This window comes from Girardinichthys multiradiatus, chromosome 12 (genome assembly GCF_021462225.1).
Source record: "Girardinichthys multiradiatus isolate DD_20200921_A chromosome 12, DD_fGirMul_XY1, whole genome shotgun sequence".
Taxonomy (NCBI): Eukaryota; Metazoa; Chordata; class Actinopteri; order Cyprinodontiformes; family Goodeidae; genus Girardinichthys; species Girardinichthys multiradiatus.
In genome coordinates, this window is record NC_061805.1 from 33725185 (window position 1) to 33741839 (window position 16655).

Sequence of the window (16655 nt, forward strand, 5' to 3'; positions counted from 1 at the left end):
TCAGCAGAGACGCCCAGACGTCGCTCTCCCCAGACACCTACTCCAGTTCCTCCGGGGGGAGCCCAAGGCATTCCCAGGCCAGCCAAGAGACATAGTCCCTCCAGACTGTCCTGGGCCATCCCCTGGGCCTCCTCCTGGTGGGGCGTGTCTGGAACACCTCCTGAGGAAGGTGTCCAGGAGGCATCCGGTGTAGATGCCCGAGCCACCTCAACTGGCTCCTCTCAATGTGGAGGAGCAGCGGCTCTACTCCGAGCCCCTCCCAGATGGCCGAGCTCCTCTCCCTATCTCTAAGGGAATGCCCGGCCAACCTATGGAGGAAGCTCATTTCAGCCGCTTGTATCCATGATCTCGTTCTTTCGGTCATGACCCAAAGTTCATGGCCATAGGTGAGGGTAGGAACGTAGACCGACCGGTAAATGGAGAGTTTCGCTTTTCGGATCTGCTCTCTCTTCACCACAACGGATTGGCACAGCCTCCCCATTACTGCGGCAGCCGCACTGATCCGTCTGTCAATCTCCCGCTCCATTCTCCCCTCACTCGTAAACAAGAGCCCGAGATACACGGACTCCTTCTCTACATTTTGCATTTCATTTTTAAATCAAGGAAAGCAAGGTTATCTGTTTTCCAGTGTGAGGTCTATGCTAATTGGAGTTTATATATCATATTCTGTTGTTGGTCCACTGTGTTTTATCAAGTCCAAAGTCAGGACATTGATCTAACAGGAAATTTTAGAGCACTTCATACTTTTCTTTGCTGACAATTTTTTTGGAGATGATGTTTTCATTTTCAGGCTGGACTTGGCACCTGCCCATTCTGCCAAAACTACCAATTTGTGCTTTAATGCCCATGGTGTCACGGAGCTTGATTGGCCAGTAAACTCACTTGACCTAAACCGCAGAGGGAATCTATGGGGTATTGACAAGAGAAAGCTGAGAGAAACTAGACCCAAAAATGCAGACCAACTCAAGAACGCTAAAGAAAGCAACCAAAGCTCAGCAGAGCCTCCATGAGTCATTGCATTGATGCAGTAATTCATGCAAAATGAGCCAAAGTGTGGAGGGTATATTGTACAAAATAGAATACATATTTTTCAGTAGGTTGACATGTTGTCTATTAAAAGTCTTCTTTATTGGTTTTATGTACTGTTTCAGATAAACTGCGTTTTGTTATTGTTTGTCTTGTTTTTTGTTGGGAGGGGGTGTCATTTAGCCATTATCAACACTAAGAAATATATTGCTGAGTGTGTTGGTCAGCATATTATTCAATTCAATTCAGTTTTATTTATATAGTGCCAAATCACAACACATGTTGTCTCAAGGCACTTCACAACAGTCAGGTACATACATTCCAATTAATCCTAACCATTGAACAGTGCAGAGTACAGAGTTAGCTTTTTATTCAAATTGGATAAAACGTTTTTCTATCTAAGGAAACCCAGCAGATTGCATCCAGTCAGTGACGTGCAGCATTCCCTCCTCCCGGATGAGCATGTAGAGACAGTGGACAGTCACTGGCGTTGACTTTGCAGCAATCCCTCATACTGAGCATGCATGTAGCGACAGCGGAGAGGAAAAACTCCTTTTAACAGGAAGAAACCTGCAGCAGAACCGGGCTCAGTGTGAGCGGCCATCTGCCACGACCGACTGGGGGTTTGAGAGAACAGAGCAGAGACACAAAGAGAACAAAGAAGCACTGATCCAGGGGTACTTTCTATGGGAAGGAAAAGTAAATGTTGATGGATTTAGCTCCTTTAGTCGTTTCACCTAGAAAGAAAGAACAGATAAACTCTGAGCCAGTTTTCAAGGTTAGAGTCTGAAAAAGAGCACATATAGTTTGTTACAGTTACGATCAGTCAATCGCCATGTCTAGGAGAGAGAAAGGGTTAAACACTAAAAGACAGGGCTATGTGGATCATCGGTAGAGGGTGAGCATTAAGTTGTTGCCAGCAGAAGCTCGGACGATTCCCCTCTCCAGAAAGGTGTCACAGGTAGACACAGTCAGGCCAGGTGTAGCTTCTAGGAAGAGAATAGAGAGAACAAGGTTAAAAGCTGAAATAACAGCAAATAATGCAAAATTGGAGAGTAGTGTGAGAATGTAGTGAAGAGGGTGAAAGTGGTCATTATGTCCTCCAGCAGCCTAAGCCTATAGCAGCATAACTACACAGATAGTTTCAGTTCAGATTATTTAGTTAAACGGCGCTTATTTACAACAATGTCGTCTCAAGGCACCCCACAAAGGGTCCCACTGATGGTCATTGTTATACTAAAAACTACAACGATTGGGATACCTCCCTCTGTCAGACTGATTATAACCATTGGAATAGAGAAGGGGTCATACAGGTAGCAGAAATGGAGGGTGTGTTTGCACCTCAACCATAACTGAGCCGGTTTAGGCTAAACCTGACTCCCCCTTACTTCAACCAACAGGGACGTTGGAAGGCTCCCTCCCTGATAAACTAAGCCACTCTAACTATAAGCTTTATCAAAAAGGAAAGTTTTAAGCCTGGCCTTAAAAGTAGACAGGGTGTCTGCCTCACGGACTAAAACTTGGAGCTGGTTCCACAGGAGAGGAGCCTAATAACTGAAGGATCTGCCTCCCATTCTACTTCTAGAGACTCTAGGAACCACCAGTAAACCTGCAGTCTGAGAACGAAGTGCTCTGTTAGGAACATATGGAACAATCAGATCTCTGATGTATGATGGAGCTAGATCATTAAGGGCTTTATATGTGAGGAGGAGAATTTTAAATTCTATTCTGGATTTAACAGGGAGTCAATGAAGGGAAGCTAAAATAGGAGAAATATGATCTCTCTTTTTAATTTTCAACACTAACAGAAATAAATCGCTGAGTGTGTTGGTCAGCATATTATGAGTGTCAATATTTGAATTGAATTATGGAAGTTAATTAACTCTTCAATTATATTCTAATTTATTGACGCGCTTTCTAGTGAAATCATTGCTTTTTACTGTTTTAGTACTTTTATTGCAGTCTTCAATGTTAAATTTGTCTCCTCTATTCTCAGGGTAGGCGGGTTTTCCGCCAGCAGGGTTTGGTTGATTCTGTATTGATTTGTTGGAGAGCCAGAGCAGGGGGGGGGGGATGAGGAGGAGGAGGAGGAGGAGGAGGAGGAGGAGGAGGAGGAGAAAGTGAAAGGGGAGTGGAGTGAAAGAGTGGAGGAGAAATCCCTGTTTGACGAGGGGAGGGAGAGATGTGATTGTTGGGTGTCTTAGAGGAGAGGAGACTGATCACAATCAGAGCAAAAGTCGGACCGCTGAGCCAGGGAGCGCTCCCAAACACATGGGACCTGGGAGAAAAGTAAAAGTGTCGTCGGAGTAAAGTGACTTCGTACATTGTTTGTTTCTCCTTCAGTCTTCTCCTCGTCGTCCTCTTCCTCCGCCCTGCATTCCGCTGAGCAGCTGTGCTTTAATGCCCCTACGCACCCGAGAAGGAGAGGACGGAGAAAGGAGTGAGGAAGAAGAGGCAGACGAGAAGGTGAGGAGGCCTGGACACCACCCGCCCCCGCTCTGTGGGACTGCGTCCACTCTCCCCTCCTGGCCCTGCATGGACGGGGATGGGGAGAGCCGGATGCTGTTGCCGCGGGGCTGAGCGCCTCGCTTCCCCGTCTGTGGTGCGCCGCTTCCGGCCGCTGTTGCTGCTGATCATCGGTCTCTGCTGCGGTGCACACATAGGTAACTAAACCTCGAATCTTTAGGTCAAACACTCATTTGACACTTTATTTACACACTTCGCTCTATTTTATGCAACCTTATACAATTAAACTCTATTCCAGTTCACTTTTTTATTATGACTTTAAATAATTAATTAGTTATTAAACGTATGTAAGCATTTTGTGTCGGGCCCCAGCACCACTACTGCCTGACAATGCCTCTCTCCAAAACGGCAGTGCAGCAGTCTGAGTCCGGATCGAGTTTCTCCTCCTCTCTCCTGGGCCGTCATTCTCCTGTCTGCCCCTTAATGGCTTATGGAGGAGGGGAAGAGAATGGGGAAATAGGGAGAGAAGTTCAGTATGTTGTGTTGGACATAAAAGCACAATAAAGTAGGATAGGATTTTTTCTGACTGGATTGGAGAATAAAGCATTAAAACTCACCAAATATCCATTTATTTACTCATTATCATATTTAAAGTAGATCTTTTAGTAATCTGCACCAGGAACCGTTTAGGCAAGTGCTTTATTGACACAGGTTTGAGCAGAGAGTCAAATGTTTAGTTTATCTAAGAAAAAAAATCACTTTTCTTTTAGAGATAGCTTTATGTTGAGTGCAAAAAAAAAAACTGCTGTTTCCTCAGCATTTCTGTCTTTCAGTGTGTGCAGAGGGGATTTTAGCTATTTGTTGGGCAGTCACACCTCCTGTAATTAGTTTAACACTGCTCGGCAGCAGGAGAACCCCCCCACCACCACCACCTTGTCTGCACACACACACACACACACACACAGCCTTGTGGAGCACACAGAACCCAGCTCGCTTTAAAACCCTCTCGACACCTCCTGCCACACATGCCTCACTAGGAAAGAATGTGTATTATTTGGTTTGCTAAGGCAAACAGAAAGGTTTATTTGCTAAAAGGTGTGAATAATGTTTATTATTATTATTTTTGTGGAGACATATGTCATAAGCTGTCAGCTCTACGGGTGTTTGCACAGGAAGTGCACAGCATCTGGATAATTAGGAGTTATTGTTCCCTGGGTTTAGGCGAGTGCATGCTGGTAGAGAACGTGAAAGAGTGCACACAATAAGGTGATCAATATGCACTTCACAAGCTGTTTCTTTGACTGAGAGATGATCCCAGTAGATCTGTTTTTCCCTGATCTCTGGAGATCAGAAAAGGTTCAGAGACAACAGATAAACGAATTCACATCTGGAGTCTCCTGACCTCTGTCTGATGGTAGTAAGATGGTAAAGTGAAGAAAAAAAATCAAAAATAATAGAAATATGGAGAAGGAGGTAGTAATTGTGTAGAATGTTCTAACTACTATTGTGCATTTAATAGAGACTTTGCTGCAGGGGGTAATACAAACAAGCCTCTGACCACATTAGATCCTCACATGGGGATTTCTTTAATAGCAGTTTTAAGCCTTTTCAGTATTCACCACCTTTACGTTACCATAGGTTCCTTATTTATATGCATAGGTTGGATTTTCTTTTGAAAGAACAGCTATGAATACTTCATAATATCATTAGAATCATTAGAATTTAATTATCGCATGAAAATTTCCTTATGGAAGACCAGAATCCAGCTACGACTCTTCAGTATTTTATTTGGAGCTGGTACAAATGTTTCTTCAGAGGTTTCTTTTTGCTTTTAGTCTTTGCAAGTCAATTGAGGTAATTGAAAAAATAATAAAAGATGATTTTGCCTTCCATCTGAGTGTTGTGAAATTGTGGTTAAAAAGCAAAATGTAAACAGGCGTCTGCAAAAAGACTTCTATTGAGATCTAAATGTGGTTGAAAGGTGGTTCTGATTAGGCTCCTAGCAGCAGTATTTGGGTGCTGCAGGTCTGATAGGAAGAAAAAGAAGACTGGCTTTTGGAGACACAATGCGCCCTCAGAGCTCAGACAGTCTGTGCACCCTGTGCATGTATGTGAGGGCATATCTTTTGGCTGGTGTCAGTATTTAACAGGCAGTGGAGAGATTCTGAAGTCTGCTGTGAGTGGGGGGTCTACATTTGCACCCTGGTTTTTAATTTTTTAAAATTTAGAGCAGCACTGCCCTCACATGGTGGAACACAAGCCCTTCATAATTCACAAAGCTTGTGGACTTTGCTACTTGGTAGGCCTAATTGATGGCAGTAATCTAAGCGAATGTGTGATACTGATGGCCGATTTTTTCTACTTTTACTTGGACATCAGAGTCATAACACCATTTTTGTGTTTGTGTGCAGCTGGCTCCTCTTTGCAGAGCCTTCCTCTCCCTCTCTTTCTCTCTGGACTAATCTAATAGGAGCACGCTGTGACTGATGCATTAGGTCTAGTCTCTAATCTCTCTCTGGCTCTAACTGTCCCTGTACATCTGATGGTCAGTGATACAAAAGGCCTGTTTTGACCCACTTTCCACTTAGAAATGTGGGAACAGATAAAAAATCACAGATAAAATTTCAGAAAGAAATCAGTTCCTCAGGGGTGTTATGGTGAATTTTTGATCATGTGTTTATTCTTTTTAAAGTGAGCGTTACAAACACACCACACATCAAAGTTTCCAGAAAAATAATAATATGTGGCATTCATTCCCCTTGAGCTTTTTTGCAGTTTGTCACGTTACAGCTATGAACCTGAGTGTGTTTTATTGGAACATTTTATGTGGTAGGCCAGCACAAATTAGCAATTTATTGTTAAGTGGAAGGATAAGGATAAGGATAGGTATACAAATAAATATCTCAAACGCATGGTATAACTGCACAGGCCCGATGAAAATTGGCCACACATCTTATAAATGTCTTTTGATGCTTTATTTTCTCTCTATTGCACTCTTATTTATTTAACAGTGTAAAAACTATATAAACAAAAAACAATTTGGCTCACAGATTACATTTTGCAGCTTATTTCTAGCCTCCAACTATGAAGACGTAGAAGGAAAATTACCATCTATGCCTCAATAATTTCAAGTTTCGACAAAGAGTCTTAATTGGATTTAAATCTGGGCTTTGACTATGCCACTTTAACCCTGTATCTTAAGTGACAGTGAAAAGAGAACCTGCTGGTTTTTTCCCGTATTTGCTCATTCATCTTCCTATCAGCTCTTACCAGCCTGCCTATCCCTACTAAAACCTCCCCACAGCATGTTTCAGGGTGGGGATGGTGTGTTCAGGGTTGTGTGCTCTTCATGGCAAAGTGCAAGCTGGGCTTGTTATCGCTTTCTTTCAACATCTTTCTTCTTGAACCTCTTACTCGAAACAAAATGTTCAGGGGGTATGAATATTTTTGCAAAGCTCTGTAGCTCTGTAAGTCTTGCTCCATCTCACTGTGAAACTCAGTTTTATGTGCTTCTTGGCTGTGCAGGCAGTGTCATCTCATTGCTTTTGGGGTAAAGTTGCTTCATTGTTCTTGTCTGGGCGCTCTTTGGTTTATTACACTTTAGGTTTATTGCACTTACAAAGCGGCACTGCTGATTGATCAAGATTTTTAATCGGCTGCTGGTTCTCTTTCTACTTTTATTGGATTAGACTCTAACAGCATAGGGCATTGCGAGTATAAGATCAAAGAAAGGTTTCTTACACATCAACCATAGCCTGTTCACGGTCATTTTTTCTTTAAAAGACTGACTACCTTTGTTTGTCCCGTTCAGGCCAGTGCCAAGTGGCCACCACCCAGTGTCGCATTCAGAAGTGCACCACTGACTTCGTCTCCCTTACCTCCCACCTGATGCCCACCGTGGATGGATTTCACACTGAGTTTTGCAAGGCTCTGCGTGCATACTCGGCCTGCACCCAGAGGACAGCAAAGGCCTGCCGAGGAAACCTGGTTTTCCACTCAGCCGTGCTGGGCATCTCGGATCTCATGAGTCAGCGGAACTGTTCCAGAGATGGCCCAACTCCCTCTGCGCGGCCCGAAGTCCACCCAGAACCTTGCAACTATCACAGCCGTACCCAGCACACCCACACACACTCCCACATCCTCTCTCACTCTCACAGCCATGGCCACGGCCGCCCTCGGCTTGGGTACTTGTTCTGTGGGCTGTTCGGGGACCCGCATCTGAGAACATTTAAGGACAGCTTCCAGACTTGTAAGGTGGAGGGTGCATGGCCTCTTATTGATAATGACTATCTGTCGGTGCAGGTCACTAATGTTCCAGTGGTTCCTGGCTCCAGTGCAACCGCAACCAACAAGGTGAGAGCTTTTAAAATTGTATGTTGTGTGTTTTTCTTTTTGTTCCTTTTAAACTTTGACCTGTCAATACCCATTTTAGCCGGTTCCCATTTCTCTTTAAGGACTGTAGGAACAACATTGAAGATATTTTGTTCTAGCTTGCTGTCATTTAGTATCAATTAAGAGGCAATGTCCAGCAGTGAATCGAAGACAACAGTGTTGTGAGACGAGGTTACAAATATTTTATAACAAAGATTAAATGATTACAGGGTTGGCATTTTAAACTGTCATTAGCATCATTTTCTTGCGGTCAGCACTGCTAATACTGCAGCAACTAAGATTTAGAAAAAACTCCCAACATTTCCAAATCCAGCATGTTCCATAACAGACAGATAACAAACAGATAAAAGAATTATTTCAGATTTCAGACTCCCGGTTATCTACTGATATTCTTGCTCTCTCTTTGGCAACCTAAATGAGTTGTATTCATGGCTCAGTATGACATCGAAAATGCAGTTTCCTTTTAATTGGCATCTCATATCTCTGTGTTCTGTGCTTTTATAGTGAAAATGGCTAGCTTTGAGTCTTCTCCCCTTAGTAACAGGGTCCACACTGAGGAGTGTTGTTTGTAGTGCATAGTACAGTGCATCAGAAAAAGATTATTTTTTTGATTTCCAGATCCACCTGTCAGGGGTCAGGGCCAATCAAGCTGAAAGTAAGGTTCTGCACATATGTAATTTTTTGGTATTAAGGCTAAAAGAGCCTACTAAGAGAGCGAAGCTGACATAGTTTTTTTCTCTTTGTGTGTGCTTTTATTTGCTGCTTTTCCTTGCCACAAAATAAGAAATCTTATCAGTGGGAAACTAGAAAAAACCCTTGCTCTACTTAACTCTCTTCAAGACTCCCTCTGTATGTCTCTGGCTTCCACAGGCACACAGGTGCAAGGCAAGCGGCCTCAATCTTGTGACCGGCTCTTGTGACTCCAGCAGTGCAGCAAACCTAACTCGGTTAACAGATGCATATAAGCCTGACCATTAATACGGCAGAATGAGATGCGTGAACGGAGCCACTGTTTATCTACAAGCGCATTCGGAAGCATTTGTGTGTCTATCTGAGTGGGTCCTATACGTTCATAAGTAGCACTCCTTGCAGTCAGCTTAAAGCACTATGTTTGTTAAAAGGTCCCTGTGCAACAGCAAAGATATGCGTACATACATCTGAGCACAGCACTACATGGAGGACAAGCCACACAAGGTGATCTTTGTGGTGTTAAAGAAGTAATGTTGATGTTTCCCCTGATGATCTGCCCTCTCTAGCTTAGTGGATAGCTTTAATTATTAAAGCACATGCACACACATCTATTACCAACACCGTGGCATACACTCGCACACGCAGAGAGAGCAAAAAGCAGGTTTCTACACTTTGCAGCTGAAGGCTTAACCTTGTGTCAGAGGTGGGGCGAGTTATTAGTCACGACTATTAGACTCAAACACACACACACTTTCATATACACCCACATTAACAGCCCTCCAGGCTTAATGGGCTGCTTGGGCTCATTCCTCACGGCTGTCATGTGAACAAAGCAGCCATTCACCGGAACTATGATGCCGGAGCTAACCGTAATGCTCACACTCCACACCCTACATCCACCGCTGCGTCTGCACACCCCTGGAGCATGTGTATGTGTTCATTTGTCAGCATGTTTTCATAGCTGTGCAAATTACAACTTGTTAGAAAGTCATCAAGTCATTTCTCAAATATTGAGATGATTGTGTCTCAGTGTGTGTGGCTTTTTATTTCAATGCCGACTCTAACCTCATATTTGGAATATTTTTAGATTTACATTTGCTTAGTTCCAAAAAATGTTTAAAAGCTGTTTTTTACCAAAAAGAAAATCATATAAACAAAAACAAAACGGCACCACCCCCACCCTAGAGGACAGGCGCTCAAATCCATTAACCACTGCTGTAGCAAAGCAGGTGAGCAAACGTAAACAAGATGGGTCAGATTAATAATCAGGCACAAGAATGAGTAAAAGGCCTGAATAGTATGACAGGAAAGGCTGTTTTTCAAATTTGTCCCTCTGATTCTGAATACTGACAATGCAAACAATTTCTATACCGTTTCTCATTGTAGATCACCATCATCTTCAAGCCTTATGAGGGCTGCACAGACCAGAGGGTCTACCAGGCTGTCACAGACAGCCTCCCAGCTGCCTTTGATGATGGAACAGTGAGCAGCGGTGACCCCATCCACACCTCCTTCGGTGCTGACGGTGCAGTTGGGAAGGTCCGGGCTCTGTGGATCTCTGAACGCAGCCCTGGACACCATGTGGAGCTGCACGCTGGCTACATTGGTGTGACTGTAATTATTCGGCAGCTGGGGCGTTACCTGACGTTGGCCGTGCGGATCCCTGAGGAGTTGGCTCAGGCCTACGATGATACCCAGGATCTGCAGCTCTGCCTGAATGGCTGTCCCAGCAGCGAACGCATCGACCAAGCGGGACACCTCCCTTTGCCGCTTTCTCCACCTGCACTTGGCCTGCAGCGACAGCAGCTACGCCGACCCATCTACTCCTCACAGACACAGGCATACCCCTTTGGTGCTTCACATGTTTTAGGCATGGAAGGGGCGAAGGAGCGCTGCAGCAAGCAGCTGGAAGTCCTGGACATCTACTTTCACTCTTGTGTGTTTGATCTCCTGACCACTGGAGATGCTAACTTCACATTGGCTGCACACAGCGCCCAGAAGGACATGGAGAGCCTTCATCCGCACCGGGATAGATGGAGAATATATCCCCGTGGCTCTGCAAACTCCTACTTCCACTCCGACTTTCAGCTTATCAAAAAGCTCGCTCTGCTCCTGCTGTGTGCTCTGAGCGTTGTATTCATGTGAGAATAGCAGTCCCTGCGTGCCTGAATGCAAGTAGGCTTGTGTATGTGCACTACAGAGGGAGTTTAGAGACAATTTGTTTAGCTGAGCACTGATACTGAGCACTGATGAAGAGAAAAAAACAGCAAGTTTTTAAATGCGGGGTGGGCATGACACCCCCACCCCTATGTGCACAGGAATGCCTGGCAGCACTAACTGCATTTCACCTGGCAGTCAGAACCATCAGATGCAACTGACAATGAGACAAATGTTTCTGTGTGGGTAAATCATCTGTAAATAGTTATCTTTTTTCTCAAGTGCACAGTGTGATAGTATAGAGATTGTTTTGTTTAGGTCATTTCATGTGATTTTTTAAATACCTCAGTCAGAGGAAGTTTGTTTTAATGAAAGCACTTTATTTTTACCATTTTTTACACAATGCCAGGCAGTGTTTCTGTTTCTTCACCAAAAACCAATCACTATTCAAGTATTTGTGTTTAGTTGTTTTTTGCTCCTTTCAGAATGAGCTGAATTGAAGGAGCTGCCACTGATACTAAAATTAACCATTCTTCCAGCTGCTGATCAGGTTCAGCATCTCATTAAAGTCAGTTAAATGTGAGCTTTTCTGTTGAATGTATTATCTTTCTTGTTGCAGCAAATGCCACCAGTCCTACTGGGTTGTTATTTGATTCCAGCTGTGTGTCTGTGGGTGTTTGCAAGGGATTTGGATATTTTCTAACAGCTGATGAATGTTTGCTTTATTTTATGTGACTCACAATACAGATATTTCAAACTTTTGCCACACTATTTTGTTTTTATCGCTCAACATAATACAGCTGGTACTTTTCTGGAAGTGAGAGCTTACTTTTAGGAACTTTCTTGGAACTTACCAAGCATTTCCCCAAAACTTTCCAAGAACTTTCCTGCAACTTTCATTTAGTTTACTAATTATTTTCCATAAACATTCATGAAGTATATTGATTACTTCACAGGAACATACCAGATTTTTCTGGGCAATTTCTAGAGCATACAGATTGCTTTCCAGAAACTTATAAGGTACTTTCCTGGAAATTTCATGGGTTTACTGACTACTTTCCTGGAATTTAGGAAGTACTTCCCTGGAGCTTAAAGGTTAGTTTATGAAAATTAGCTATTTCAGAACTAACCAGGCACTTTACCAGGAGCTACTGTCAGCAGCGGGGCTATATTTTCAGGATAGTGTACTTGTTGGTAAGTTCCGGTAGAGTTCATGATAAGTTGCTGAATGCAAGCTCTAAGAATCCAAGGAGTACCTGGTCGATTCCTGGAAAGGAACCAGTAAGTTTAATAAACGTTCTAGTAAAGCATCTGGTATGTGACAAAAACTGACCCACAAGTCCCAGGAAAGTACAGACTGTATTATGATGTGCTACCATTTGTAGTTTTGATTTTTACCAAAGACAAATGGCATGTTCAATGTACACAGGAATCATGACCCTCCACCAAACCAGCACCTTCATCCCCCCTCTTTTTAAAATTTGCTACTGTAAACCAGTTTATCCTTTGGCCAGGTGTTTCATTTTGGGATGCAAGTAAAATACTGGATGTAAAGAAAACTCTACAGATTATTGAAATGTGTCTGTATAAGCACTGTGATGTGGGAATCAATGCCTTGTAGAATTTTCTGCTCCATCAAACATGTAACATTCTGTATATTTATTCCCAGTTTGTTCGATCAGCTTTAGTTTTAGTCATTGTGTAATCCCCTTTCATCATCTGAGTGTCGGTTTGGTGAAGAGTGACTGGTCAGTGTTGAAATACCTTAACTTATTTATGAACGTAGTGTCCTATAGGGAAAGTTAAGCTCCATATTCTTGCTGTTGGATAATTATTTAAATAAAATGTCAGATGTGATTGTGCTGCCACCTAGTGGTGCTCCCTTGCTAAGTCAGTGTGTTACTAAATGCGCTCAAAAAACAAACTAAAAAAGAATGGAAGAAACGAAGTGTGTGCTGGTCTTTTTTTTAAAAACAATATTAAGATAAAACAGTTATTATTTAATATTTAAAGCTAAAATACTGGTTGTGTGTAAAATGTCACAATAAACATAACCACTGTAGTAAAACATGTAAATATGCCTTATTTAAAAGCCTTACAGGCCAATTTCTTTTGCAGACCATGTTAGGTTGATGATCTAAAACATGTTTTCAACATTAAATTGCAAGGGATTGAATAAAAAATAGTTACACAAGACAAATTAACAAACAACAATTAAGAAGTAACAGCTTCTAGACTACGTCCCAAGGGTATTTTCTTGTGTGGGATCTCTGGTCTGGTCAGTTTTTCCAACGGGTTTTCATCCGAAGTGGAGAGAGTAGCCAAATATTTGCACTCAAGTAAGAGTAGCTTTACTTCTGTATATTTGTACTGAAATATAAGTAAAAAGTAGTCATCCCAAAAATGACTCATGAGTAAAAAGTTTTTTGCAAAAAAAGCTATTAAAAAAAATGTTTGATCTGAACATCTAATTCAGTTTGTAAATGTGGTGTAATTGGACAATCAGAATAAACATGTATAAAATAAAGAATAAAATAAAAATGAGTACAAATAAGGTACATCAATGCAAAACAACACATTAATGCCGGAACAATACATTTCCAATTGTTTTTTTTACCAAGTAAGCTTAACTAGTTACTACCGACGTCTGCTTTTAATTTTGTTTCCCCATCATTCAGTGTAAGAATAGTGAAATCATAAAAAATAAACAGTAGTACAATATCTTAAGATGCTACAGCATTTTCCTGAAAGAAAGCAATGCAATGATAATACTAACTAGATGTTTTATCTTTTATTTTGAAATTTTATTTATAGCTTAATTCAATCTGTTCATCCAGTTTGTGTCGAACTGGTGACACATCAAATTTATATTGTACAGTACTTTGTAGAAGTTTACAAACACCTTGAACTATTCCCAAACTACAAACTCCAATGTATTTCATTGGGATTTTGTGTAATAGACCAATGAAAAGTAGCCCGTAATTGTGAAGTGGATGGAAAATAATACATGGTTTGCAATTTTGTTTTTACAGATAAATATTTTAATTCTGATTCAGCCCCCATTGCTTTCATACCTGAAAACAAATTCCAGGGCAACCAATTATCTTCTGTCACCTAATTAGTTCATACATGGCATGCTGTGAGGATGCATTCACCAGTGACAAGGAACCTGTTCAGAGATAATGGAGCTTAATACAGGCCAGTCATGAAAGAAAACCTGTCAGAGCATGAAAACAATCATCAATAAAATACATTGACATTTGTGGGTGTAGTTTGATAAATATGAATATGCTGTGAATCCTTTGTAACTAAACTGTATGAAATTTAAACAGAAATTATATATAATTATATTTTCTAATTCTTAACATGTTTGTTGTTATATCTTGTGAATCTATTAAAACTAAACACTGGAACTCCACACACATCTTAAAAAGCCCACTGAAGTTACAAGCATTGATCCACCTGTGTGAGGTTATGTCTAAGTCAGATACCATCAGACTTGGCCTCACAAACAAGATCTCTTTTCAACTGCCACAGTCAACGACACCTGGGATGTGAAAAAAAAAAAAACCTGAAAAATGGCGCCACTACCAATTCAGAGCTGTAAACTCTTGAGGATTACTTCTTTCTTTTCTGCATCTTCCAAAAACTCACGGAAAAACCATCTTTGTGAAGTCATCCATAAAGGATGGGAGCATTCCTTTCATCTTCGGGTGTAGAAATAATCTCAGAGTGGACAAAAGAAGAGGCTTCAGTTGCTCTGGTTTCTTTTCAAATATCTAAAAAATGCAAACATTTTGTTGAGACCCTAATTTTTTTTGAATTCACCAATTAAATTTTCCACTCTTTTTTATGAAACATGATGCACCTACTGTACTTTATAATTCTTTACATCATAGTGTTCTGTTTAATGACTTACCACTTAATAACAACAGAAATAGTCATCAGTACATCAAAGACTATTATCTTCATTAGAAGGAGCCGCATATACAGGACCACCACATTGTTCGTCCTCACAGCAACATCTGGTGATAAAACTTCCAATAAACATGTTGAATCTGCTTAACAAACTGGCAATTTTTCATTGAGGATCTTTAATGTTTTACCTTCTCTTTCTTCATCATTGTTGCACATTTTATCTTCACCTACAAGAATAATAGAAAGATTTGGAAACTACCTCACAGTGCTGTTGCACCACATTATGACAAGTAAACTCACCTGTCGAGGTGATGCGGTGCCTTTTTTTGGCTTTTGAGTGTTTCCTGCGGCGCACAGAGCAGCTGTATGATGGCCAGTCACTAGTGACCACAGTGATCATCGCCACAGGACTGTGGCCACGATGCCTTCTGGTTACAGCACCATTGTATGGAGCAATGTTGGTGTAATCCTCATCAGAGGCTGACCTCCAGCTGATCTCCAGGTGACCTCTCCTGAAGTCGCTCACCACACAGACCAGCAGGGTCAAGCCAAGCCTCTCTCCTGAGAGGTGGACTGGAGGGGCCAGTGAAGCCAGCACATTACCCTCCACCCCTACTGAAACAAAAAAGTAGAACAGATCACATCAAAAGGTTTAAAGTAAACTGAAACAAATGAAGGAAGATGGAGGTCGCAAACTGAGTGGCACATATGCTCCAAAAATGTTCATCAGTTGAGATGAGAAAATAAGAGAATGAATCAATCAGTCATTCTTTATTTTTAAAACAAAACGGGCCAATTAAAAACAGACAGTGACACAAAATGAGGAGCTAAACAACACCAAGCATTAGGGGGAAAAGAAAAATGGAGTGAAAATGTGTTTTTAACAGAGGTGAGGTTTGTTTCAAGGACTGAGCAAACACATTAGGTAATGAAGGCAGACAGTAATCTCCGATGCATAAAGAAAAAGTCCCGATAAGTGTCACAAATAACAAAGAACGAGAATGAGATATCAGTAGATAAAACACAGCAATAGAAGAAAATAAATGTGTATATTTAACAAATTATGTAAATTTAATACAACTTAAAATTAAAAGTATAATTTCAATAAAACATTAGATATGATTAGTCCAAAACAAGGTTACATTAGAGCTGTTTTATTTAAATGACTAAAGGCAAATACCAAACACAAAGATTAATAATTTTTTGTTTGCTTTTTAACACATCAGAGGTCTCTCCTGCCATCACATCTTCTGGAAGGCTTTTCCTTGTTTTTGCTTTGGGATGACTTGCACAATAAAAGCAAATCTGATAAATTTGTGGAACGAAGACTATTAATGATTTTAAACGTCATTAAAAACACCTTAAAATCAGTTCTAAAATGAACAAGTAGTCGAAGCAGAGACTTGGAAATTGGAGCAATGTGATACCTCCAACCTTAATTATGAATCTAACATTATTATAACAGATACAAAACACAAATTTTAATTTTCTTAATGATGTTGGTAATAACGCATCAAATATGAAAATGTAATAAGCAACAACAAATCCAGCTGCACCCCTGTAAAGGCTGAGTTTTTACCAGGAAATTATATAGCAATTTTTTTCTTCCCAATTAAATAAGGAGGATAGTCGAAAGGTCTTACCTGTCCATAGATAGATAATAGGAAGATAAATGAATCCTCTGAGTGGCTCAGTCATTTCTAACTTGTGGTTACTTTGACAGCAGTGAGCCCTGATCAGTGCTTGCTGTATGTGTGTCAAAGTTTATGTTTGTGTGCCTTGTGTGAGTGCATTAAAATAGGGCTTGGCCAGGAGCATTGCATTGTGGGGGATTGACATGTCTCATTGTTGTGACCTTATACTAACAATGGAAAGCCCTTACACTTTCCCACCACACACACACACTCTCTCTAACAGCCAGAAACACGGAGAGGAAGAGAGAAAGCCAATGTGACTCGTTACACATATGAAGCTCTGTTGGGATTGATTAAAACTGCAGGAAAGTG

At 41.3% G+C, this 16655-nt stretch overlaps 1 protein-coding gene across 1 annotated transcript; it reads left to right on the forward strand.

Moving 5' to 3' along the window:
• Positions 1 to 3175: 3175 nt before the first annotated feature.
• Positions 3176 to 12675, forward strand: rgmb (repulsive guidance molecule BMP co-receptor b). Its single transcript, XM_047380260.1, has 3 exons — positions 3176 to 3689; positions 7304 to 7845; positions 9961 to 12675. Exons 1-3 carry the CDS (start codon positions 3572 to 3574, stop codon positions 10717 to 10719), a joined length of 1419 nt encoding a protein of 472 aa, XP_047236216.1. The 5' UTR covers positions 3176 to 3571; the 3' UTR covers positions 10720 to 12675.
• Positions 12676 to 16655: the final 3980 nt, after the last annotated feature.

Excerpts from the sequence above, each read along its gene's own strand:
- rgmb (XM_047380260.1), top strand. The coding sequence starts at position 3,572 with ATGGGGAGAGCCGGATGCTGTTGCCGCGGGGCTGAGCGCCTCGCTTCC. Across the intron at positions 3,690-7,303 it reads CTGCTGCGGTGCACACATAG|GCCAGTGCCAAGTGGCCACC; the intron begins GTAACTAAACCT and ends TGTCCCGTTCAG. Across the intron at positions 7,846-9,960 it reads GTGCAACCGCAACCAACAAG|ATCACCATCATCTTCAAGCC; the intron begins GTGAGAGCTTTT and ends TTCTCATTGTAG.